This window comes from Rhinoderma darwinii, chromosome 9 (genome assembly GCF_050947455.1).
Source record: "Rhinoderma darwinii isolate aRhiDar2 chromosome 9, aRhiDar2.hap1, whole genome shotgun sequence".
Lineage (NCBI taxonomy): Eukaryota > Metazoa > Chordata > Amphibia > Anura > Rhinodermatidae > Rhinoderma > Rhinoderma darwinii.
In genome coordinates this window covers 71,379,460-71,406,510 of record NC_134695.1, presented here as the reverse complement: position 1 = coordinate 71,406,510, position 27,051 = coordinate 71,379,460, and the positions used below count along the sequence as shown (strand labels likewise).

The window sequence follows — 27,051 nt, the reverse complement described above, 5'->3', positions numbered from 1 at the left end:
ATTCCGTTAGAACAAGGGAACTGTCACAGCGGTGACAAACGGCAACCATTAGCAATGTTTCCATCACCATTGATATCAACGGTGATGCAAACAGAAGCTGAGGTTTCCGCTTGCCTTTCCATTGAGGGGTTCACCCGACACAAACATCCGACGGAACCCGTCAACGGAAAGCAAACGGTGATGTGAACACAGCCAAAAAAGCCCTGAACTCTGCACTTTTATATCCTTAAAAAAAACGAATGACTAACATAATGGAAGCAAACGGTTGAAATTAAAAATCCCATTGATTTCAATGGGATTTTTAACGGATCCGTTTTTATCAGTTATTTTAATATAAAAACGGATCAGAGTAACGGATTATACAACGCTAGTGTTATCACTGCACACAGGTAAGGCTTCTATAAAAGGGGCATTTAGATGAAACTATTTTGGCCGTGCAGTAAAAAACGCATCGAAAAATTGTGGCAAAAGACACACGGTTTTCGATGTGGTTTTCGCCTGTTTCACCTTTGAAATCCGCACAGATAAAAACCGTGATAAAGCATAGTAAAACCGCGGGCGTTTCTGTGCAGAAAAAAAAACCTAATGCAGCCTTAGGCCTGATTCAGGCGAACGTGTCAATTTTGCGTCCACAAGAAATGGTCCGTATTTCGTGCGTTTCAGTTCCGTGTGCCATCAGTATTTGTTCCGTGTGTTCAGTTTTTCACGTCAGTGTTTGCGCATTTTATTATTTTTTTTCTCAACATTTCTTTAGCAACTGGTGCGTGAAACACGGACAGAAGACGGATGATGTCTGATTTTCACGCACCCATAGACTTCAATGGGCGATGTGGTCCGTAAAAACGGACCAGAATAGGACTTGCAGTGAGTTTCACACAACGGACAGACGATGCGTGAAAAATCACGGACGTCGGAATAGACCCATTGAATCGCACAAGTTTGTTTTTTTAACGGACAGCACACGGACGTATACTACGGTCGTCTGAATTCGGCCTTAGGGCTGCTCCGTGAGGCAGCATCATAAGATGCGCGGCTGCGTGCTTTTCGCGCAGCCGCCATCATTATGACACGCCATTCGGATGTTTGTAAACAGAAAAGCACGTGGTCATCCTTTTGACAGCTGGTGCGCGAAAAAGGCAGTTCGCACTTCAATGGGTGCGTGATGCTCAAAATACGCCGAGATATTGACCATGTCGCGCTTTTTGCGCAGTGGACAAACGCTGCGTAAAAAGCACGGACTGTCTGTACTGCCCCATAGACTTGTATTGGTCTCTGCGTGGCGCGTGAAAACCACGCGGCCCGCACGGACGCAATACACGTTCGTGTGAATCCAGCCTTATAGTAGTCTCATCTATGTGCAATGACGATACTAAGCAGCCCCCCCTCATAAATGATAGGGGTAGTAGTAGCTGCTCATCAGAACCCTAAACGGAGGTCGTTCCCCCTCATACGTACAGCACTCAACTAGCTCCTTATTAAAGATCCCCTTACAATTACCCCAAACGGTAACTTATGTGACCCCCCCCCCCCTCCATTATCTACAATGTATCTCACACGTTTTATAACTGGTTTCAGGGATTTGAGGCCGAGTCCCAGGAGCTGAACCCACACATCAGAGCCGCCCTACGAGGAGACCATCAGAAAACTTCTCCCAACCCCCGCCGCCCAAATACTACGGCACTCATGCATCAATCTGGCGACGCAATCGCATCAGTGCCATATAGATCAATGTGCTGCCACATTTTCACCCACATTTTGACCTCGGTGACCCCCTGACTATTGCTAGAACTATGTGGCATCGGTCCCAGGAAAGTGCTGAGCCCCCCTTCCTCTCTTGTCGGCTCCACCCAGATGTTGCATGGTCGGCCATTGACCGTAACGCGGCCACCAAAACAAACCGAGCGGAGGAAATAGGCAGAACAGCTTCCGAACACCGCCACCACTTTGTTCTACGGATTGGCGGGGGTCACAGCGGTCGGACCCCTGGACAGATGGACTATTCTACTAATATATCATCCATATCTTAACCATTGAAGACTTTATTATTTATTTTTTTTGCAATACTAAAACAACGTATTATAGAGTTTTGTGCAACTTTGTAATTATTTTTACTTTTTCAGATACAGAATACAATATATCCTGTATACAGACAGAGCAGCTGTATCCAGCACTGAGACCTGAATCTGTTAGATCCACAGGTCTGACGGGTTCAGTAAGGGTATGTTCACACGGCAGCCTCCGTTACGGCTGAAATTACGGAGCTGTTTTCAGGAGAAATGGCAAGTGCAGGCGGTTTTCGCTGCGTCCATTACGGACGTAATTGGAGCTGTTTTTCCATGGAGTAAATGGAAAACGGCTCCAATTAAGTCTCAAGAAGTGACAGGCACGTTTTTTGGCACGACTTGCGGCGCGGTTTCCGAGAAAAAAAAATCTGTGTGAATGGGCCCTTAGGGTGAGTTCACACTGAGCTTTTTGGCGTGGAAACCGCTCTGCAAAACTCGCCAAAAAATGGCCGATAATGCCTCCCATTGATTTCAGGGAGGCGGGGGCTGTTTTCTCCCGCGAGCGGTAAAACCGGCTCAGGGAGAGAGAAGGGACATGCCCTATCTTCGCGCCTTTACGCCTCTTACCTCCCATTGATATCAAAGGGAGGCAGAGAAAAAGAGTATTTCGCTGCGTTTTATGCCCGCAGCGCTCAATGGCCGCGGGTGAAAAACGCCGCAAAAATCGGCGTGCAGGCAGAGAAAGGGACATTCCCTATCTTTGCGCGTTTACGCCTCTGCCCTCCCATTGACATCAATGGGAGGCAGAGAGACCGTATTTCACTGAGTCTTTTGCCCGTAGCACTCAATGGGCGCGAGCGAAAAACACAGCGATAAAAGGGGCAAACGCCGTGCAGGAAGGACAAAATCTGCCTCAAAATCCCAAACGGCATTTTGAGGCAAAATTTTCCTCCTGCAAAAAATTCTGTGTGAAGAAGCGTTTTTTTCGTTCGTTTTTTCACAAAAAGGTCACCTGTGGTTTTTGCATTTCAGTCATTAAAAAAAAGCACCTCAAAATACGCTGGCATTTAAAAATCTGCCTCAAAAATCCTGAAGGAATTTTGAGACAGAGTTTTTCTGGCTGACAGAAAAAACGAGTGTGAACACGGTCCATCCCGGTGACAGGCACTTTTCTTGTACACACGTCACTGGCGGTTGTTCCTGCACTTGTAGTTTTTGTGGTGTATTTCCACGTGACGGATTCGGCCGCATCGAATCCGCCGCCAAATGCATTTAAATCCGCATCAGCGTGAAGCTGCAGATATTGTGACGGATAAACTGAGGCCAAACCCGGGATCCCACATCCGGTACAGCGGTGAATCTGTAATAATATATAAGCAGCGGCTCCGCACTCACGTCGTGTCATCTCCTCAGGCGGCAGGTGATACATTGTATCTGACGCCGGTTAGAACGTAACCTCTGAGTGCTGCGCATGCGCCGTGTTGCAGGAACTGGCGGGTGTCTCTATGCCGGGTGTGTGGGGCGCGGGCTGCTGGATCGGGGGCTCCGTCATCATTCTCCTAGTTGCCATTACACTGCACCAGGAGCACTCTGAGCCCGCGGAGCTGCCAAGGTATTAACCCTCTCAGCACCAGACACATATTAACCCTCTCAGCAACACACACACATATGAACCCCCTCAGCACCACACACATATTAACCCCCCTCAGCACCAGACACACACATTAACCCCCTCTGCACCACACACACATTAACCCTCTCAGCACCACACACATATATGAACACCCTCAGCACCACACATATTAACCCCCTCAGCACCACACACTTTTTAACACTCAGCACCATGCACACACCTTTAACCCTCTCAGCACCACACACCTTTAACCCTCTCAGCACCACACATATTAACCCTCTCATCTGACTCCGCACCATACTGTTAGATATGATCCCTCTCTAGACATGAACTCTCAGCATTATACGCTGGAAATAAAGTATTAACCCCTAGGACATCCTGCAGTCTTGGTCTTCCCATACAGCATGGACAGGGCGGCTGATATTAATCTTATTAGAACCAAACTGCATAGATAAGAAACAGAGGAGCAAACGGGGCCCCGTCCTGGTGCTCTGGGGGGGTCGTATCCGGGGCCCTCTGCCAGTTTCATCGGCTGCCTCCGTGGCACCTGCATGTCCTTGGTTTGAAACTAGAGGTTAACTCTCTCTATACCATGAATATTAACCCTCTCACTGCCTGTACACATTAAACCGTGACCCTAATATTAACCCTCTCAGTGCCGACACACATTGCGACAAGACTTTCTAAGTGCTGCGTTTAGGGGTCCCGTACGTAAGGGGGCCACAGTCACCTTGAGGCAGTCCTCTTCTATCTATTGGATTGCACGTAGATGATTTTAGAGCTCACACTTACTGGTGGATTGTTAGAGAGACATAAGGGGGTGATTTATATTAAGATATTGGCGAGCAGGGGCCCATATACTGCTCTTGCACGGGGGGCCTTCATCTATCTGTGTGCGCCCCTGGCTACGCATTAACCATTTCCTTCCTGACTCCGTATTCACCTGTTGGCATATACAAACTTCTAGGGTGTGTTCACACGCGGCAGATTTTGTTGCAGAAATTTTTACGACTCTAGATCTGTTCCATTCATCTCCATATGGAAAAGGAGAACGGAGCGTCCCGTACAGTAAAACCTTCCGGATTCTAAAAGAAATGACACGACATTTGGACTTTTGGCAAACGTTTAGACAATGGAAGTCTGTGTATTCGCTGAACGCATACGCGGCTATCCTTTCCCTGCCATAGCAATGTATACGTTCAGCGGATACAGCAAACGCAGAGCGAATAGGCTTTAATACAGGCGTAGTATGGCCAGGAGTCCTAAATAGTCAGGCATATAATACTGCCATATAGTGCCATACAGTGAACACATATAGCGCCCTTTTTGCCCATGCTATAATCCAGGAGGCATTAACCCTTTGAGCATCATAGCTTCCAACCCGTCCATGACCTCACAGATCAGGGGTCAGGAACCTTCACCATTCCAGCTGTTGTAAGACTACAATTTCCAGCATTCCCTGCCAGCCTTTGGATGTAATCATAAAGTCTTTGGCTGTCAGGGCATGCTGGGAGTTGTAGTTTCACAACAGCTGGAGTGCCGAAGGTTGCTGACCGCTGTCGTAGCTGAATGGTATGCTGGCAAATGGGCTTTAGATATGTCCGAAGTGTATGTCTATGGGTATAGAGGTGCCAGGAGTGAACTGCAGGGGCAGAATTTGGGCAGTTTATGAGCTTGGCCTCGCACGGTCAAGGACTATTGTGCGGTTATGAGCCCGGCACTGAGGCTGGCAAAACTGTGCCAAATAAAAATGGCGCATTCTGCAGAATACACTTGGTGCAACTCACGGCAAACCGGACAACTCACTTGACGCCAACATTGCAGGTTGTTTCGCCACGTTCCTTTGTATCTATCTTGAAATATGGCGTATGACACTAAACAAGATTAAAAGTGGCGCCCATGTCATCTGCGTCATTTTTATAACGCACGCTAAAGCATTTTCGTTGAAAAATCTGCCCCCGTTTCCATTCCACTTTCCCATGTCCAGTTTAGTAATGGGGGGGGGGGGGTGGGGGTGCTATTTCTCTTTCTGCAGCGGACAGGTAGGACCACCCCTGTTGATACATCCGTATTGGGAGGTTACACCACAACATTGTCACATTACACAAGTGTGCACACGCCGGCTCCTTCCCCCTCTCGCAGGACTGGATTTGCAGAGTCATGCTGGCTGCGGTCAGAAGTTCCCTGAGGTCAGTTGTGAAGAAAATTACACATCTAGCAATTCCCTAATTTTTTGTGAAAACTGAAAAAGTTTAGTTTACAAGCCGGGACTATCTGGTAATCACCGCGCTGCTCTGTGGCTGCCGAGGAGCAGAATACAGGCACAGTTCATGGCAGCCTGTATAGTCTCATTGCAGCCCCCATCACTATATCCTCTACTGCTGTCTGTAGGTTATCAACAAGTAACACATGACTGCAGAATCAGACTAGTTTGTAGTCTGTAATCATGTAAACACAGATCTGCATAGGAGCTGTATACACAAAACGGAAATTTCTAATCAAGATTATTTAAGTTGCTTCATTTTATATGTCAGCATTGGAACAATAAAAATATGATTAGCCGCTGTGTATGAAGCCTTTAATATTTTTACATTCACACATGGTGCTGCACAAACTGCTGCTCGCAGGCCCCAGTGGGCATTGCCCCATTCCATGCTGTACAGATGGAGGATCACCAGTAGGTCTCACGTGTTTGTGCAGCTTGGTGGGTGAATGCTGGAGGTTTTATGTCCGGTGAGGTCTGGTGGGATATTCCGTATAAAGCCTTTCGTTGCTTTGCTTAGGAGCGGTCCATGTATGGTGGCGATTGTGGATGGTGGGTGTGGTTGTATCTAAGTAGTTATTTGAGTAGTGAGTGGGTGTGCTGTGAATAAACCGAGCAATAGATTAGATTACATACAGAATTGTTGTTCTCAGTGTTTTCCTGGGATGACTCCACTTAAAGGGACAGGATGTGTTGTTTGAGGCTGCATACAGCAGGGAATTGTAGGTGGTTCACCTCCAGTTTATTATGTTCAGTGAAATCCACTCCCTGTCTCATCAGCGGCTCATGCTACTGCTCCTTTTCTCCCCCTTGCTTTACACTGCTGCTCTGCTTGTTTAGATTGGCTGCTGTGAATGGAGAGCAGATTCCATTACAGACGTACTGAGCCGCTGTATAATCTTTTTTCCTATACAATATCATAGTTGAAGAAATACGTTGTATTTGACGGCGTCTCCACTTTGGTCGCCGTCTAATTCCAGACATGAAATAAACAGGATTGACGCTGAACAGTTTCCTCCTTGTAAACACATCAAGAAGTTTCCAAGGAAAAGCTCCAGGACGAGCCGTGACCTGAGGAAACTCGTCCCGTCCTGCCGCACACGCCGTCTAGTGATAGGGACGTAGGTAGCGTACAGACACTCGTCGCGAGCGGTCGCAGCTTTTACAATCTTAAAGTTTTATTTCATACATGTCTCGATCTGAACATGAACATTTCTTAAAGGGTTTGTATACTTTTGGAAACATTTTTATTATTGCTCCAATGCACATACAAAAAAAAGGCGAAGGAACTTGTCTTGATTAAAAACCTACCGTATTGTATATACAGTTCTTATGCAGACCTATGTGTCTCCATGGTTACAGACTACAAACAAACCTGTGTAGTCTGATCCTACAATCGTGTAACTCCTCTTTTCGGGTACGGCCATAAGTAGCGTAAACACTGCGGAATTTGCGTCCGGATTTTCCGCAGTGTATTACAGTAGCAGCAAAGTAGATGAGATGTGAACAAATTGAATCCAGAAATAAACACACGGAAAAGACGTGCGGAAATTGGCCCCTGCGGTGCGGATTTTTAATCTGCGGCATGACAATTTCTCTTCCGCTACATGTGGATGTCCCCTTCGTCCCCTTCCTGTGTGTAGGTTATCAAGAAGTAGGCGCAGATGGAAGGGCGCAACACATAACTGCTGGGTCAGACTACTAACATGGACTGTTTGTAGTCTGTATCCATGGAGACACATAGGTCTGCATAGTAGCTGTATACACAAAAATGGTAGAATATGTAAACTAGAGTGGTGCGTGAAAGGTGTTCAGTTCCATCTGTTTATTGCACACCCCAGACCAGCGACGAGACACCCCTGTAATCAGCTGGTGGGATCCATTGTAAACCTCCGTAATACTTGTGAACGGCAGTAACTACTTTCCCAGGAAGAACTCCCAGCCCTGAGCGTATCTTGTATTAGAGGTTTCTGATAACCCCCAGAATCTTATGACGGCTGCAGTGTCTTGTAAAAAAACAAAGTTCTTCAACACCTCCTAAAGCCCCATGTAAAATCGCCCATAATTACAGGCCCATTCATTTCTATGGCTGACGGAAACATTCCCGTATGTCTATGGGAGGGTGTCCGTGCCGTCGAAACCTGACGATAAAAATAGGACATGTCCTATTTTTTTATTTTACGGACCGTGCTCCTATACTTTATTATGGGAGCACAACCCGCAAAAACGGCCGACTGTTGCCGGCCGCGCCCGTAATTACGGGCACGGTCGCGTGCATGAAGCCAAGGCCTCATGCTCACGACCATATTTTCATCTATCCCGAAATACTGTCCATAAATACGATCCGTATTCCATCCGTATATACGGATCCATAAAAAAAAGAGGGAGGATGCAAATGATGTCATCAGCATGTTGCCTAGCAATGCTTCAGTAAATACAGATGGTATACGGTTAAACAATTAGTATTTAAGTGATTACACATTGTTTTAATTTTTCCACAAGTCAGGAAATATTATAAATTAGATTCTAATTTATAACATTTCCATGTGCTGGGCACTAGAGGGAGCAGTTCCCAAAATTGCAGCATTGGCATATGGTAAAGCAACCTCATTGCTTTATGCTGCAAATTTGGGGTGGACATTCTCTCTAGTGTTCTCACACAATCCCCCCTCCCTTCTTCTAGCTAGTGCCAGGAGAAGGAAGAGTTTGAATCTTCAAACCTCCTACACTGTGTGCCGCCATTTTCTGAACAACTGCACAGTGTAGGAGGATTAGATACAGGGCTCAGCAGACAGTATCACACGAACATACACGAACATAATACACACATCACATACACGAACATAATACACACATCACATACACGAACATAATACACACATCACAGACATAAATTACCTGCCGCCTCCGCTGGTCTACGCTCCTATTCCTTGCGCCTGAACATATGGCCGGAAGTCGTCATCTGACTGTCCGGCAGCGTCTTCCGGTCCACATGAAAATGGCGCCGGATTTCGCTCTAGCGAGCTTCGTTTGGGTCTGTGTGGGAGCGGCGCATGCGCCGTTCCCACACAGACGGCGCACGTTTCTGAGAATGGAACGGCTCCCGTTCGCATTCTCTATGGGGATGTATGTGCCGTATAGCATCTCTGTATGTGTCGTTAATCAACACATACAGAGATTAAAAAAAATGGCAGCCCCCGTAGAGAAGTAAAAGTAAGAACACAGTAAAAAGTAGAACACAAATAAAATTTATGTTAATATCATATTAAAAGCAGTATGATAAAAAAAATTCATGACATCTTCCCTTTAAGGGTCGAGTCAGAAGTTGCGGTTGAGGGGCATTAAAACCGCATGCGTTTTACAATGCGATTTCATTTAAAAATGCAACTGCATGGTAAATGGCTCAAGTCGCTGTAAAAACGCATATGAATGCGGTTGCGGTCCCACGTAGTGTCCACATGTGAATTAAACCATACCCAAAAGTGGTGGCGAATGGGCGCACGATTTTGTTGGTAATATCCAACAAAATCGTGCGGTCACTGAAAGTGTGCGTGGTTTCAGCCACATGCGGACGGCGCTACATGGGACCGTATCCTTATTAGTATAGTAGATACAGCAGTAACGCAATGTAATATAAACCACATATTCAGTGATTGCGTATGTCTTGGCGCCCGCACAGTGCTGCTGCATCTTCTTGTTTGTTTGCAGCAGCAATGTCTTGTATAATAGGGGGGGGGGGGCACGTGTGTTGTATAATGGGGAGGCTGCGTCTTGTATAACGGGGGGAGGGCACGCGTCTTGTCTCTTTTCCTTCTGAGTGTTTATCCATTAGTCTGTGGTTTGTTACTATAGCAGCGGAACATTCTGAGCCCAATATTCCCTGTGGGTCCTCCGTTTATTTAGAAGGATCCTAATGGTTTATCATTTCCTTCCTGAGCTCAGGATGGCTAAAGATCTCAAGACGCTGCGAGAAGATTACAGACACCTGAACAAATCCTGCTTCATCCTCGGGGCGTCCGGAGAAACGGGGAAAGAACTTCTGAAGGAGATCGTGCAGAGTCAGCTCTTCGGGAAAGTCACCGTCATCGGGCGCCGGAAGTTAAGCTTCGAAGATGAGGCTTATAAAGATGTGGTGGGGATTTTATTATATATTGTGTTACTTTATACATTACATTATGTAACAATTCATATTAGTGGGCGGGGATAGGACACATTGTAGCCAATCAGATCATGAGAGCAGCAGGAGATGAGTGTGCTGACCTTGCGGGAGGCAGTGACCGGTCCACTCGTGATGATGTTAGCGAGGACAGGGCTGCATTTGATGGGGTCATGATGGGGGGAGGTCACAAACTAAGAGTTACATATTGGAAGGAGCAGGGTACTCAGCAGCACAGAGTATTGCAGGAGATGAGTGTGTTGACCTTGTGGGAGGCATGTGATAGAGTAATGATGTGAGGAGGGAAATGGGGACAAGTGGGAGGTCATAGACTGAGAGTTACATATTGGAAGGAGCAGGGTACTCAGCAGCACAGAGTATTGCAGGAGATGAGTGTGTTGACCTTGTGGGAGGCATGTGATAGAGTAATGATGTGAGGAGGGAAATGGGGACAAGTGGGAGGTCATAGACTGAGAGTTACATATTGGAAGGAGCAGGGTCCCCAGCAGCACAGTGTATTTCAGGAGAGTAGTGTGCTGATCATGTGGTGGGTAGTGACCAGTTCACTCATATGATGTTAGTGAGGACAGGGGCAGTGTCCTGATGAGATGTGGGGAATGAAGGTTATAGAGTGAGAGTTACATATTGGAAGGAGCAGGGTTTCCCATCAGCACAGAGTATTTCAGGAGAGAAGTGTGCTGATTTGTTTTTTTAAGGTCACAAACTGAGAGTTACATAGTAGAACGAGCAGGGTCTCCCGCAGCACAGAGTATGTCAGCAGACAATTGTGGTGATCTTGTGGGAAGTCAGATGCTGGGAGTTGCATAGTGGAAGAAGCAGGCTCTCCAGCAGCACAGATTATTTCAGGAGAAGAGTGCTAATCCATTGGGCAGCAGTCTACTCATGTGATTACATTTTGTGATGCTTTTTTTGCAGCCTTTCTTAAGTTGACTATAAAGGAAGAGATTTTCCCCAATTTGACACAACCATCCCATCACAATATTAGTTTTTAAAGGGGCAGTCACTGAAAAATATTGGCAACGATCAGAATAATTTTTAAGTTCAGACTGATAAATCAGCAACAAGTCAGGGAAATCCAGAATAACTTCTAGGATTGTTCTGGTAGAATCATTAGATTTATGGTTTTGTCTATGGTCAGTATATATATATATACACACACATGTGTCGCTCGCTGTGGCTCTGCAGACTGTTGCACCCCCCCTCACCTCTATCTCATCTATCTGTCCAGAACCAGGAGCTGGTTGATTTTGAGAAGTTGGATGAGTTTCCGTCCGCCTTTCAAGGACATGATGTGGGATTCTGCTGTCTTGGAACCACAAAAGCAAAATCTGGGGAGGTGAGTATAGCGCCTCCGTAATCCAGGACGATCACTGAATGTGCATGTTAATGAGCAGTGGTACAACCACAAATGTGACCTGGGTGGGGGTCTAGAAACCATTTCAGGGACAGATAAGCTGCAGCAAGCAATTTTTTTAGGGATCACTGTCACACCTGAATACATTGACTATACCTTAAAAATGACTTGGGGGTTAAAGAGGCTCTGTCACCACATTATAAGTGCCCTGTCTCCTATATAAGGAGATGGGCGCTGTAATGTAGGGGACAGTAATGCTTTTTATTTAAAAAACAATCTATTTTTACCACTTTATTAGCGATTTTAGATTTATGCTAATGAGTTGCTTAATGCCCAAGTGGGCGTTGTACAGGGGAGTGTATGACGCTGACCAATCAGTGACCAATCAGCATCATGCACTCCAATCCATTCATTTACTCAGCGCATAGGGATCCTGCTAGATCCTTATGTGCTGTCTTATACTAACACATTAACAATACTGAAGTGTTTAGACAGTGAATAGACATTCCTTCCAGCCAGGACGGGATGTCTATTCACAATCCCTGCACTTCGTTACTCTGTCTGTGGTAGTTACAGCAAAAGACGCGCAATCTCGCGAGATTACTCGGTAAATGACAGGTTACAGCGAGATTACACTTCCTCTGCTGTAACTACCACAGAAAGCGTAACGAAGTGCAGAGATTGTGAATAGACATCCCGTGGAATGTCTATTCACTGTCTAAACACTTCAGTATTGTTAATGTGTAAGTATAAGACAGCACATAAGGATCTAGCAGGATCCCTATGCGCTGAGTAAATGGATGGAGAGGAGTGCCTGATGCTGATTGGTCAGCGCCATACACTCCCCTGTACAACGCCCACTTGGTCTAAAGTAAAAATACGCCCACTCATTAGCATAAATCTAAAATCGCTAATAAAGTGGTAAAAATAAAAAGCATTACTGTCACGTACATTATAGCGCCCATCTCCTTATATAGGAGATAGGGCACTTATAATGTGGTGACAGAGCCTCTTTAATACCTAATATTTCTACTCGCTGAAGGTGCCAGCCAAAGGGTCCAGCGCTTACCGAAAAGGTTTAGACCAGGATCACACATGCAGTTTTGGTGCAGTTTTTGCTTTAGTTTCTTTAGCCAAACACAGAAGTGGACACAAAAGAAGGAGATGCATCAGTCTTTTCTTTATACCTTTCCTTCCATTTGAATCCACTTCTGACTTTAGCGAGAAAAGAAACAGCCAATAACTGCATCAAAACCTGTGTGTGTGATCCTGGCCTCACAATGTCTGATCAGAATATGTTATGGGATCAGTGTATGGCGGTATTATGTGAGCACTGTTATGTGATCAGTGTATGGCAGTATTATGTGGGCACTGTTATGTGATCAGTGTATGGCAGTATTATGTGGGCACTGTTATGTGATCAGTGTATGGCGGTATTATGTGGGCACTGTTATGTGATCAGTGTATGGCAGTATTATGTGGGCACTGCTATGGGATCAGCGTTGTGCAGTATTATGTGGGCACTGTTCTGGGATCAGCGTTGTGCAGTATTATGTGGGCACTGCTATGGGATCAGTGTATGGCAGTAGTATGTGGGCACTGTTATGTGATCATTGTATGGCAGTATTATGTGGGCACTGTTATGGGATCAGTGTATGGCAGTATTATGTGGGCACTGCTATGGGATCAGTGTATGGCAGTAGTATGTGGGCACTGCTATGGGATCAGTGTATGGCAGTAGTATGTGGGCACTGTTATGTGATCAGTGTATGGCAGTATTATGTGGGCACTGTTATGTGATCAGTGTATGGAAGTATTATGTGGGCACTGTGAGGTGATCAGTGTATGGCAGTATTATGTGGGCACTGTTATGGGATCAGTGTATGCCGGTATTATGTGGGCACTGTTATGGGATCAGTGTATGGCGATATTATGTGGGCACTGTTATGTGATCAGTGTATGGCGGTATTATGTGGGCACTGTTATGTGATCATTGTATGGCAGTATTATGTGGGCACTTATGTTATCAGTGTATGGAAGTATTATGTGGGCACTGTTATGTGATCAGTGTATGGCAGTATTATGTGGGCACTGTTATGTGATCAGTGTATGGAAGTATTATGTGGGCACTGTTATGTGATCAGTGTATGGCAGTATTATGTGGGCACTGTTATGGGATCAGTGTATGCCAGTATTTTGTGGGCACTGTTATGTGATCAGTGTATGCTGTATTATGTGGGCACTGTAATGGGATCAGTGTATGCCAGTATTATGTGGGCACTGTTATGGGATCAGTGTATGGCGGTATTATGTGGGCACTGTTATGTAATCAGTGTATGGCAGTATTATGTGGGCACTGTATGGTACTTTTTGGCATGTTATGACCGTATTATGCCATTATTTCACTTTACCTCTATTTTTCCAACAATAGACCGTATAGGTGCACGCCACGTTTTTCCCAGTGTTCTCCACAGACCTCAGTTAAGCTCAGGCAGAGGGTTATGGACACATAATATAATAAATATCACACGTCCATAAGTCTTTGCTGAATGATGGACTTTGATGTTTGCACTTCACCTTTCTGCTAGAATTTGATCCTAGATAAAAATAAATGACTGATGATCTTTGTTCTGTGTTATGGGCTCATGTGTCTTCCTATATGTTACATACAAAGTCCGTTCACCGGAAGCTGGAGCTACATATAGACTCGTACTGTGTGATGTCCGGCCACAGAATATCATGCACATGAAGTCATGTGACGCAACGTCCTGCAACATTGGGCACATTCAGCAGTTTTATGGACACTTTGTATCATCTCTGGGTGACACTATTACAACTATATCAATCAAACTTCAGTAGTTTGTTCCATGGGACAGTCCTGAGTCTCGGATCCAGTGGTGACGCTACAGGGGAGAGGTGGCAGTGACACAAGGGCCATGGTTCCTGCAGGGGCCACTCTGCCACATGATGGAGCAACAGTATTATAAAGGGCAGGTCAGGGGTGTGACGACTGATCATGATAATTACAGAATGATGTAATAACTGTAGACGAAGCTGTTGTATTATAACTTTTATAATGTATCCAGATCCTACAAATTATTGCAAAACGATAGAGGGTGGGAGTTTCCTTGATGGAGATTTTACACTGGGGCCGTTTCATATCCAGAGGCTGACAACCAGTCCGGATCATATCCTGCTCACACAGCTGCACATATCGTTACTAGAGATCTTTAAGGGTACGGTTGCATGTAGCGGCGGCTGATACCATGTCCGCATGCGGTAGCCAATAGCACAATCGTTATGCCACTGGCCGCTGCAAGTGAGCCGGGTTTTCAGTCACCGCTACAAGGGACTGTATCCCGATACACTGTAACGAGCCATGCAGCTGTGTAATAAGCACATTATCTGCAGAGTGCAAATGGCATGTTTCCATTAAGCGAGAGATGCTGAAAATAATGAGCAAATGAAACACAAAGTATATTAGAAAGTTGCTTCATTTTTTATTACAGAAGCATTTTCATTGCATAAAAGCCCATCTAGGGTAGGACGTCCCTGGTTGTTGGAAATATCGTTCAGCACATCATTCAATATAAAACTAATTCATAACATCCTAGGAAGGTGCATTTCCATCTGGCAATGACTAATCGCTCTGTTCATCCAGGTCCTCCTGGTTCATGAATATAATGCCAGGTCTAAAGTGATATAGCAGAGCAGTATCATCAGGGTTGCGGCCCCTATGGGCACTGTATTGGCTGCTTTTAGCTGCTGGAACCCAATATATTGTGCAATAATTTGGATTTTAAGGGGGAATGTTCATCAGGTTTTCATTGCGGGGAAAATATATGATCAGGTTTAAATTGCATCACCCCAATCACTGCTCTGTCGCTGGATGCAGATGTCATGGGTATGTTTGGCTGTATGGCCTCCTCCTGTTTTGCATTCTCTACCATGGAAATTCTGCATGGTGTAATTATAGGTTAAATACAGGATAATAGGGGGCTTACTCACCGTCCGCTTGGGGTCTCATGGGATTTGGGAAAGTGTATCGGATTAAGGGGACGCCGATAGCTCAGGCGTCAATATATCAACTTTTGCAAGGCAACAAGAGAAACAAAGGTGTGGGCATTTTGTCAAGCGGTGTTCATTGAGGTGGAATGATGGGTTAAGGCCGAGAGGGGCTCCCAAGCACTCACTGGCCTGATCTTCAAGGAGAATGTGTCACTTGTAAGTCCGAGACAATGAATGGGGGTGGGGGGGACGCTAGCTTGTGATAGGGGGGGGTAGTATTGAAATGAGATGACTGACTAATCAGATTGAAGGGGGAATGAAAGCTGCCGGTATTTGTGTCACTCTAATTTCCTGCGCACAATTGAAGATGGCAGGACTCTATTAAGTGGCGTTTAGTGCAGAACGAAAGGCAGGAAAATTAGAGGCTCGCTTTAATCAAACGACACATGAGCGCGGCCAAGGATTTGTCAGGAGGCAGCGTGGGTAGCAGCGCCGGCGATTGGACGACGCTAGAAAGCTGCATAGGAATGTAACACGATGTGAGAATCGGACGCTATTTCAAAGGTAATAAAATAATCATCAGGCTTTATAGCCACATAATGCGCCCGGCACGGGTGTTACTGGAAACAATGTGCCCACTGTTCTACCGTAAGGACCGCGATATCGACAGCGACAATAAACGCCATTAAATGTTTAACAATTGGTTATTGTACCTTTAATTCCGTGATGCAATAAAGTCTAATAATTGTCAAAGCACTTAACTCCTTAAAAACCTGATGCTTTATATTTTATCCCAGAGGGAATTTAAAGGGCAAAATATTGGACATATAACTATTTTTTTTTATTGATTTGGTCCCTTTAAGGGTTAAAGGGCCGCACACACATGGCATTGCCATATGCAAGGACCCTGTAGGGCGGCACACTGAGTCCCTCCACGTCCGTATGGCATCGAATTCTCCCCTAGAAAAAATATATCTGAAATTGCGTACAGGCAATGGGCGCCACATTTCAGGTCCGTACAACATGGATTTGTAGTACAGCCATGTGCACGTGGCCTAACAGATGCTAGGGGCAGCCAATACAGTCCCTATAGCGGTTGACACTTCGCTTTTCACATACCCTGAATGCAATTATTCCCAAATTCTACTTCTCTGTTGTGTGTCAGTGTTCACTGTAGATCTGGAATTATATTCGTGATCCATATTAAAACACAGAGAATGAAAACTTTGTGCTGTAAAGTTTTTGGCCGTGCTAAAGGCTGGATCGTAATGTAATGTTGTGCGCTGTGTTTTCCAGGCTGGTTTTATCCGTGTGGATCACGACTATGTTCTTCAGTCCGCGCAGCTGGCAAAAGCCGGTGGCTGCCAACACTTTAATCTGGAATCTTCTAGAGGTGCCGACAAGAAGAGCAGCTTTTTGTATCTGCGGGTTAAGGTCAGTACTGTTATAATGGAGTTTTAAAGGGGTATTTCACCTTAATTATCTCCTGACACCGCAGAGATACGGCAGATGATAACATCTGGGGGGTCCATGAGCAGGGAACCCAAATATTAGTAATTCTGTGTATAGTATATTACCTTATAGGGTATTGGGTACATAGATGATGTTATTGTAGTGTAGTCGTAAACTGTGGTAACTAGAGATGAGTGAACGACTGACACTTTCTATTATGGAACCATATATCCCTCGTATAAGACAATGGAGGGTAAATATGAATCTGTATTAAATTATGAAACAAATACGGCTCCATTATTGGAATCTCGCCCCCTCGATCGATCATATAAATCCCTGCGCCATTATTTTCATGTTTGTGATAATAGGTTGGTTGTAATACAGCATCATTGTCACCAGAGGGCGATAGAGACAAATTCCATCAAAAACGGAACTTTCCGCATTTAGGTGAAGGTTCAACAGTGGCGCAGAGTTCCGATTTAAAATCTCAGAATTCACTGGGAAAAAAAAGTCACACTCAACCATGTGACCATCGCACAAAATCCAGGATGAGCAGATGTTTGCAATGGTTGCAAGAACATGAGTGACTTTCTTTCCCAGAGAAAAACATTGACGTCGCGCCACCGTTGCATTTTTAGTGCGACCAGCCGGCAGCGTGTAGTTACTTTAGACTAATCTTCCCTTTTTATCATGAAAAATCTTTTTTTATGTTAAAACGTTTAATTTAGATTAGGTTCAGACGTAGCACGTTTTTCAGCAAATACAATTTTTTCACAAATTTTGCAAAGCGGATTTTAAAATTTGCAATGCGTGAATGGGGGTTTTGGTAAAATATCTGAACCTGCGCAAAAAAATCGACAACACATTTTTGTTTTAATTACTCAACATTTTCTAGACCTCTGCTTGCCATCAATGAATGGAAACGTCAATTGTTTACTTTCAGAGGCCAACCTAGTTCTGTGCACACAGCTGAGGGTTTCTTACAATGTATCAATCAATATATTCTCCTACAGTGCATATACTGATACATTGTAACAAACAACAGCGATGAGAGTAGCACTAGGCCAGGACTTATGTCTAGCTTCTGAAGGTAATCAAGAATGTTTCTATTCACTGGCACCAAGCAAAGTAAATTAGCAAGTTGCAGAACGGATTAATTCCTATAGGCTGTAATGAGAAACTCTGAACCTCCGTAATGGCAGCGGGTCCTGAAAACCCCTGACGATGATTTATTCTGTATTACAGGGTGAAGTTGAAGCGGAGGTAGAAGAAGTGGGATTTGAGCGGTTTTCAATCTTCAGACCTGCGTAAGTAGCGAATACGGTTATATACAGCTCATTGTTTGCTATCTCCATTGTGCAGACTGATTATAGTAATTGCTGCTCGGAATTAATCACAAATCGTAATAATAACCGTCGTCGCCATTTACAGCTGATCATAACTCTACGGTAAAATGTACAAAGCAGCATTAATATGTTATACAGCTAGCCAAACACACAGATCTCCAGGCTCCTCCCCCTTATTGAGGCTCCTCCCCTCACTATGTGCTGCCGTCTCCTGATAATCTTCTTTTTCTCATTTTTTGTAGTTTATAATCATTCTGTCCCTTTTTTTTTTAAATTGAAATCATCTCACCATGTACTGACATCCTGCTGAGCTTGTGCTTATACACTACAGTCAATCTAAACAAGCAGACCTGCAGTGTAAAGCATGGTGGACAGAGCAGAACTAAACTGAACAGGCTCATTTAGACAATGCAGCTAATTTTGGGTCACTGATCATAGGTGTGTCCTAATTCAGCAGAACTAAAAAGTTTCCAAATAGCGATAGTGTTATAAATAAAAATGGTGTCCACAACTCCCCCCCCCCTCTTATTACAGACAGGGGCGACTCAATGAGGGCTGTAATGTCTTGAGCTCTCAATGCTGCAAAGCATCACATGGCACACGTCACATAGTAGCCTTAGATTTTGCTGCACCATGTGACATGACACCGGTCATACAAAAGGACGTCAATAGCGCGACCTACGGCTTTCAGGACGAGCTCAGCGATCCTTCCGACTGCAAAGAGTTTACAAAGAGTAAACATTGACTGTATTTGCAAAATTTTGTACTTTCAGAGTTCTCTTGTGTGACCGACGAGAATCGCGTCCATCAGAGTGGATCGCGAGGAAGGTGCTGGCTCCCGTCTCGTACTTCTTCCCCACCGCCTATTCCGTACCTATCACGACGCTGGTGAAAGCCATGCTGAATAACGCCGTGCTGCAAAGTGACAAGAAGGTGGACCTGCTGGAAAACAAAGCCATACACACACTGGGGAAAATAGAGGAAGAGAAGAAGAGCTAGTGGGAGCGAGCGCAGACAGCAGGGTGACGTGGGGGGAGGGGCGGTGCTGCTGGATGTAAAACATCTTCTTTTATGATATTTAAATGCATCACACAAGAAGCCTGAGGCTGGCGCGCCAAAGTGACACGGGGTCGTCCAATTTGCATGAAATTCTCAGCATTACCGTGACTTGCAGGCAACTTCAAAGTTGAGGAAAAAAGTTGCAAGGAACCATGTTGGATTTTTCACGATTTTTTTTTCAAGGTCGCTTGCCACTTTTCTTCCCATAAGGAAACATTGAAGTCGCCTGTGAGTCGCGGTATTGCTGAGATTTTACCACAAATTGTGTCACCGTGGAGACCTAAATAATACAAATGATGCCCTATGTACAGATATGTACGGGCATTTGGAGGAGGGGTGGCATAGAGGGCGGCAATGAAACACACAGATGCCCATTGATTTTAATTGGCGCCATTTAGAGCTTCATTGGTTATCTGCCAGCAGGCCCCCTGACGACTAGCGTGGACCCTTCATAATCCACTGGGATAACTGCCCGGCAGATCATCAGGGAAGCAATACATGGCGCCAATTGAAATCAGGTGGCATCTGTGTAATGTCTGGATGCCCTCTATGCACCCCTCCCCCTATATGGCAATGTGTTGTGCAGAGGGCCAGGCTTATGTTCTGCTCACACTGGTGTCATGGATCATTTTTTCCCCCTCTTATAATGGGTCTGTCCGGTTTCCATTTTATTTTATTTTTTACTGGATAGAATTGCATTAATTTTCCTCTATTTTGACCAACCGGACGCAAGACAACGCAAGTGTGAGCAGGGCATTAAAGGGTGTATGGGAATAAAAAAAAATGGCTGCCTTATTCCTGAAATAGCGCCACTTTTGTGCAGAGGCTGTGTCTGGTATTGCAGCATATGAGTGAATGGGGCTGAGCTGCAATACCAGACACAGCCAACGGACAAGAGTGGCGCTGTTTCTGGAATAAGGCAGCCATGTTTTTTTTACTCTCATACACCCCCTATAAATAATGTGTGCAAAGACATGCATGTAACGGTGCGTGCGCTACAGACGTACAGTATATCCAGAGAACTTTAGTTACGTGATTTTAAAAATAAAACCATCAGAACATTTTTCCTGTGACTTCTGGTTACTGCTGTGCCGGGGCTGCAGGGATTTGTCTATTTAAGGCTGAATGGGGTTAAACATTTTTATCAGAAGTTTTTATGTAGTTGCGGAAAATTGCAGCATTAAAACTTCAATGACGATTCTCCATAAAAGCAGCTTAAAAGGGGCTCTCCACTTTGGACGATCACTACTTGTTGGAGGGGTCCCGTAACAATTATCTGATCACAAAGTGTCCCCCTGCTGAGACCCCCAGCGATCACCTCTAATCTCTGGGGGAACCTGCCAGTAAAGCTTCATGCCCACTTCAGTCTTTTTCTTCAGGGTTTAGCTGTTTTTCTGACGGCTGGCACCCTGAACCCCTTCATTTCAATGGGGCCGTGCACACTTCAGTTTTTTTGACGGTCCCGTTTCTCCGTTCTGACAAAAGTAGAGCATGTCCTACTTTGGTCCGAGATTCCGTGACCGTGAGGCCCATGCAAGTCAATGGGGCCGTCAAAAAAACTAAGGGCACATGGAAGGCATCCGTGTGCCGTCCGTGTGTGACGGAGCCGTTGCCTAGCAACGGCCGGGCGGGCAGAAAAACATAACAGAAATATTACACTAATCGGCAGCCACTTGTCTCCATCCAGCACGGATAGAGAAAAGAGGCTGCTGATAAAAAGCAGTTCATACGTACCACGGTCGTTCTCTTGGTGACGAGTCCCTCTTCTTCCTCCAGTCCGGCGTGACCGCCACTACAGCCTGTGATTGGCTGCAGCGGTGACATGGGATGAAATGTAATCCCAGGATGCCGGACAGGAGGAAAACGCAGGGAGTTCTGGGTAAGTATGAACTGATTTTTTTATTTCATTAGAATTGTATTTTGTGAGCGCCGAGTACGGTCATTCTTCTGCGCCAGTCACTGTCCAGGGTGCTGAAAGAGTTACCGCCGATCAGTGCCGTCCATTAACTCTTTCAGCACCCTGGACAGTGACTAGCGCCAAACAACCCTGCTCTTTCAGCACCCTGGACAGTACCATGCTCGGCGCTCCGAAACACGGAGTGCACACAGAACCCACTCGGCCAACAAAACGGGCACACGGATACGCCAAAAACGGCCGCTAAAACGGTGAAGGAAGTCACAAAAATAGAAGAAGAGGGGGGAGGAATCCTCCAGCTCACCTGACACTACGGATGTGTGTCTCAGCAGCGCCCGGAATCTCGTGTCGGCACACGTTGAGGTACAGAGGAAGAGAAAGGAGTTGTTCCAGCGCTGTATGAAGTGGTTAAAATGGAAGCAGGTTTCCAAGTTTAATTGAATTCAATTAAAATAGTCCAGAAGAATAGTCCAATGTGAGGGTAAGCGGGCGGTAATGTCCTCAAAAGCCTACGCGTTTCGGATGCTCCTGCATCCTTAGTCTTGGCTGTGGTGTCTGTTTGAATTCAATTAAACTTGGAAACCTGCTTCCATTTTAACCACTTCATACAGCGCTGGAACAACTCCTTTCTCTTCCTCGGTGAAGGAAGTCACTTGCTCTGCAGCGCCACCACAGGGGAAATTAAGTATTACACAGTGTTCATTCATATCAATGAGTTGTCTGTGTAATACAGGACAGGACAGGTTCTCCAGAGAGAGAGATGATCTATGTAACCGCTCTGCACTCTACCCAAGAGATGAGGATCCTGAACAGCGGACCCCCCACTATTACCCAGAATTCACTAATGGGTGGATGACAATGTGTTTTCTAAACTGAACGATCCCTTTAAGGGCCTGTTCACATCACCGTACATTTCCGTTCCTGGTTTCCGTCGGGTGAATCCCGCAACAGAAAGTGAAAGTGACAGCACGGCTTCCGTTTCAGTCAATGGCGACGGAAACATCGCTAATGGTTTCCGTTCGTCACCATTCCGGAGTCGACTACGCTATTGATTCAGTCGGAAAACCGGAAAGCATTAGCGATGTTTCCGTCACCATTGAGATCAATGGTGACTGAAACGGAAGCCGTGCTGTCAGTTTCACTTTCCGTTGCGGGGTTCACCCGACGGAATACTCAGACGGAACCCCGGAACGGAAAAGAACGGTGATGTGAACAGGCCCTAAGGAACATTTTATGCCCGACCACCAGTACATAACGTTATAATTGAATGATAAAAAACGTATTCAGACGAACGTGGGGAAACCAGGATGTGAAAAACGTCAGTCTATGGAGGGATCCATGAAAACGGAAGAAGAAAGTAGGACATGTTCTATCTTTCAACGGACCCTTCACATAGTCCGTTGAAACAACGGCCGCGTGAACGGCGAGGGGGGGGGGGTGACGTGCACGGCGCAAAGCTGTCAAAAACCCCAGAACCCGGCTCCGCCCACAAGTGACTGATCACTTGATCATGACGTCATCAAAGGTCCTTTAGCAAACTACAACCTAATGTCTGAGGCCCGTCTACTGTACACCGGAAGTAGATGGGCGGGGCTGCAGTTTGACATCAACCAAGATGGCGCAGTACACAGGTCCATGTGAGTGTCGGGCTGTGCTGTCATTATGTCCTAGTATCGGGGTGGGATGTGCGCGACTGTGCTGGGACTAGTAGTTCTACAGCTGCTGGAGAAGGCGCTCCAGTTACACGGTTATATACACACTGCGGTCTCCTCCCCGGTCAGTCTTGTCTTATATACGGATTCCTGTTTTGTCAGGTCTGGATGATGTTGACTTTGAGGACGTCCCGGATCTGTCAGGCGGAGATGATGATGGAGTTTGGGATGATGAGGATGATTGTGGTGCCGGTGTAGAGGTCCGGTGTCTGTTCTGTGACAGGTATCTGTACTGTATGGAGCCGCCTGCATGTTCCTATATGTATCGTATATACAGGATATTAACCGTCTCGTCCCCAGGACACACGCGACACCGGAGGAGATCTTCCGTCACTGCCGGGCCCAGCATCAGTTTGACATCCACGAGCTCATCTCCCGGCACGGTGCGCTGCATGTTATTTATTATGGGGGGATCATTACTGTTGATTTGCCGTCAGTTTATCATTTTATCCAATCCATTTCTTACATTTGTCTGTTTCTGGGAAAGCTGGGTGACAACTATTACGTTTTCCAATGCATCTCGCACAGAGGTTGTCACCCAGCTTTCCCGCGCTCTGCCGATTTACTTGTCTGCGTATTTATGTAGAGCAGCAGTGGAGGGGGTTTATCACTTTTTCTGGGCTCTGGGAAAGCTGGGTGACAACATATGTGTACGTTGTAATGTCAGCCATGTTTTGTTTTTCAGGTCTCTGCTTGCTGTATGTGAATAGGAACATTTTATTTTAGTACAGAGGCTTAAAAATTGTACCAACCTGATACTCCCTCACAGCTGAGTTTTTGTTACAATTGTATCCAGTCTAGACAATGCTTTGTGAGGTAAACAGCCTGGACTCCAGACTGATACATTGTAACAACGTATATAAGGGAAGTTTGTTACATTTGTATCCAATCTAGACAATCCTCTGTACAAACAACAGCACAAATCTCTCTCCTATCCTGATAGTTTGCTACAATGTATCAGTGCAGGGGATGTGTCCGGCGTCCACACTGTATATCACGGGGATTGTCTGTCTCTATGTACATAGTGGGGGTCTGGGGGGGGGCTATGATTTGGGTGTCACAGTTTTCTTTCACAGCAGCTACAATAGTAAATGTGGGGATTCAGGGGTCCTCCTTGGGGGATCCCCTCTATTAGTCCCTAATGCCCTAACATTGCATCTGTAGAGATGTCTAGACAGGATGACGGCATTAACCCTTAATCTCCCGTTTTATTTTGTGTTTGACGTCGTTGCCTCTTGTTCGGTTTTAGGTCTTGACTTCTACGGATACATTAAACTCATCAACTTCATCAGATCTTCAGTAAGTGTCCGGCCGATGAATGTTGGGGCTCCGTCTCTGGCAGCGGGTACAGGGCTCCAGGATGAGACTATTTTATAAATGTGATGAAACTTAAATCTCCAGAATCTACAGTCATGTTGTCGGTGGTGACTGCTCGGTATGTGGGGCAGGAGGTGGTGGTCACACTGGAGACTGACGTGTGTGTGTGTGTAATATATATATGTGTATGTTTGAGTCTATATTAGGGCTCTGGCAATTATGACCAAAACCATGATTAACGAACGATCATTTAGGCCACACCCCTGTCTGCATGCTACACCATTGAATTAATTTTTATCCCCTGAGCCTGCTGTCTAGAATATACCCCCTGACACTACCCCCACACAGTATATTCCCCCCCATAGCCGCCCCCACACAGAATAATACCCCCATAACTGCCCCCTTAGCTTCCCTCCACACAGTATAAAGTCCCCCATAGCTGTCCTCCAGTGGCGGATTAAGTAGACCATGGGCACTGGGCTGTTACCCAAACTTGGGCCCCCCTTCCTCACCGCCGCCCTGCCGTAACTATTTTTAACACTACTTTTTTGGGCAAGCATTAACAGTGTTACGATTTCCCTTGTCACAGCGCGGTGTCCCTACATACTGACAGTATCACACTCTGCTAGGACACATCCTCCTGACAAGGGGAATTGTCTATCAGTCCTGGACTGCAGAAATACTTTTTGTGAAATACAAGGATTTCCTATAATAAACATGTCAGGAGAGGTGACAGATTCTTTATAAATCTAGTGACTCACAGGTGACGACGTCTCAGATTCCAGTAGTTTTTTTCCTCTTTTCTTCTCCATCCGGTCCAGCGCTCATGACGACTTCTCCCGGCCATGACTCATTTCTGCAGAATTTGCCACTCAGACGTGTCCTCACTTTTCCAACATTTCCACACCTATAAACGAAAATAAAGTTATCATGGTGCCACATACTGTGCCCCTAAATATAATAGCACCAAACACTGCGCGCCTGAATATAATACCACACACTGTAAAACACCACATACACACAGCCCCCCGTAGATATTACACACCCCCATAGATATTACACACCCCCATAGATATGGCCATACACAGCCCCCTCTATATATCACACATCCCCCCGTAGAGAGCGTTACACACAGCCCCATATAGATAGTGCCATACAGCCCCCTGTAGAGAGCGCCACACAGCCCTCCCCCTCTTGTAAATAGCACCAAAAAGCCCCCCCTATAAAGAGCGCCACACACATACCACTGTGGATAGCACTACACAGCCCCCCTTGTATATAGTGCCACACAGCGCTCCCCCTTGTATATAATGCCACACAGCGTTCCCCCTTGTATATAGTGCCACACAGCGCTCCCCCTTGTATATAATGCCACACAGCGTTCCCCCTTGTATATAGTGCCACACAGCGCTCCCCCTAGTATATAGTGCCACACAGCGCTCCCCCTTGTATATAGTGCCACACAGCGCTCCCCCTTGTATATAGTGCCACACAGCGCTCCCCCTTGTATATAGTGCCACACAGCGCTCCCCCTTGTATATAGTGCCACACAGCGCTCCCCCTTGTATATAGTGCCACACAGCGCTCCCCCTTGTATATAGTGCCACACAGCGCTCCCCCTTGTATATAGTGCCACACAGCGCTCCCCCTTGTATATAGTGGCACACAGCGCTCCCCCTTGTATATAGTGGCACACAGCGCTCCCCCTTGTATATAGTGGCACACAGCGCTCCCCCTTGTATATAGTGGCACACAGCGCTCCCCCTTGTATATAGTGGCACACAGCGCTCCCCCTAGTATATAGTGGCACACAGCGCTCCCCCTTGTATATAGTGCCACACAGCGCTCCCCCTTGTATATAGTGCCACACAGCGCTCCCCCTTGTATATAGTGCCACACAGCGCTCCCCCTTGTATATAGTGCCACACAGCGCTCCCCCTTGTATATAGTGGCACACAGCGCTCCCCCTTGTATATAGTGGCACACAGCGCTCCCCCTTGTATATAGTGGCACACAGCGCTCCCCCCTTGTATATAGTGGCACACAGCGCTCCCCCCTTGTATATAGTGGCACACAGCGCTCCCCCTTGTATATAGTGGCACACAGCGCTCCCCCTTGTATATAGTGGCACACAGCGCTCCCCCTTGTATATAGTGGCACACAGCGCTCCCCCTTGTATATAGTGCCACAAGGTTATGTACACATTTAAAAACTTTATCATAATTTTATATATATATTAGTATGTGTGTGATTGATTGATTTTATTAAAAAATATTTTTACTTTTTGAGATACAGCTGCTTTGTATCCTGTATCCGTCAGGTCAGCAGGACTGACAGGATCAGTGACACGCAGGATCCACCTCAAATCTATCACATCTAAGATTATAATTTAGCGCAGGGCCCGTTTCACTGATCCCGTCAGTCCTGCTGACCTGACGGATACAAAGCAGCTGTATCTCAAAAAGTGAAAATATTTTTTAATAAAACATAATTACAAAGTTGCACCAAACACACATTTTTATAAAAAATAAATAAAAACGGCGTGATTTTTGCGACGTTTTTTCCGTAGACAATGCAGGTTTCGTTTTTTATCGTTTTTATACACACCTTTTTTGCTATTTTTAGAATTTTTATTCATAAAGTTTGAAAATAATAGTAAAAAAATAAGCTTTTTTACGTTTCAGCTATTTTTTTTGGTAATAACATAGTTTTACCCTAAAATAGACCTTTTATTTGTGATCGTCATTGTCTACCGTAAATTTTTATATATTACATGTCTATATTAGGGTAATTGGGTCAGCGCTAGCGTTAC

General features: G+C 45.6%; 2 protein-coding genes across 4 annotated transcripts in view; both read left to right on the top strand.

Annotated features, from left to right (window-relative positions):
- The first annotated feature begins 3,492 nt into the window (after positions 1 to 3,492).
- Positions 3,493 to 20,358, top strand: HTATIP2 (HIV-1 Tat interactive protein 2). Of its 3 annotated transcripts, none has more exons than XM_075838110.1 (6): positions 3,493 to 3,615; positions 9,842 to 10,031; positions 11,305 to 11,412; positions 16,735 to 16,872; positions 18,136 to 18,197; positions 19,010 to 20,358. In XM_075838110.1, the coding sequence occupies exons 1-6, from the start codon at positions 3,509 to 3,511 to the stop codon at positions 19,233 to 19,235; spliced, it is 831 nt and encodes a 276-aa protein (XP_075694225.1). In that variant the 5' UTR covers positions 3,493 to 3,508; the 3' UTR covers positions 19,236 to 20,358. The 3 variants fall into 3 exon arrangements, with proteins under 3 accessions (XP_075694225.1, XP_075694228.1, XP_075694227.1); XM_075838113.1 differs by having other exon boundaries at positions 3,528 to 3,615; positions 9,837 to 10,031; XM_075838112.1 differs by lacking the exon at positions 3,493 to 3,615 and adding an exon at positions 5,742 to 5,825.
- Positions 20,359 to 22,343: 1,985 nt separating this feature from the next.
- The window catches only part of PRMT3 (protein arginine methyltransferase 3), a 36,648-nt gene continuing 31,940 nt past the window's right edge, over positions 22,344 to 27,051 (top strand). Inside the window, exons 1-4 of the mRNA XM_075838109.1 lie at positions 22,344 to 22,847; positions 23,025 to 23,145; positions 23,223 to 23,305; positions 24,172 to 24,221. Coding sequence (XP_075694224.1) covers positions 22,826 to 22,847; positions 23,025 to 23,145; positions 23,223 to 23,305; positions 24,172 to 24,221 — 276 coding nt within the window. The 5' untranslated portion in view covers positions 22,344 to 22,825. The remainder of the gene's footprint in view (positions 22,848 to 23,024; positions 23,146 to 23,222; positions 23,306 to 24,171; positions 24,222 to 27,051) is intronic.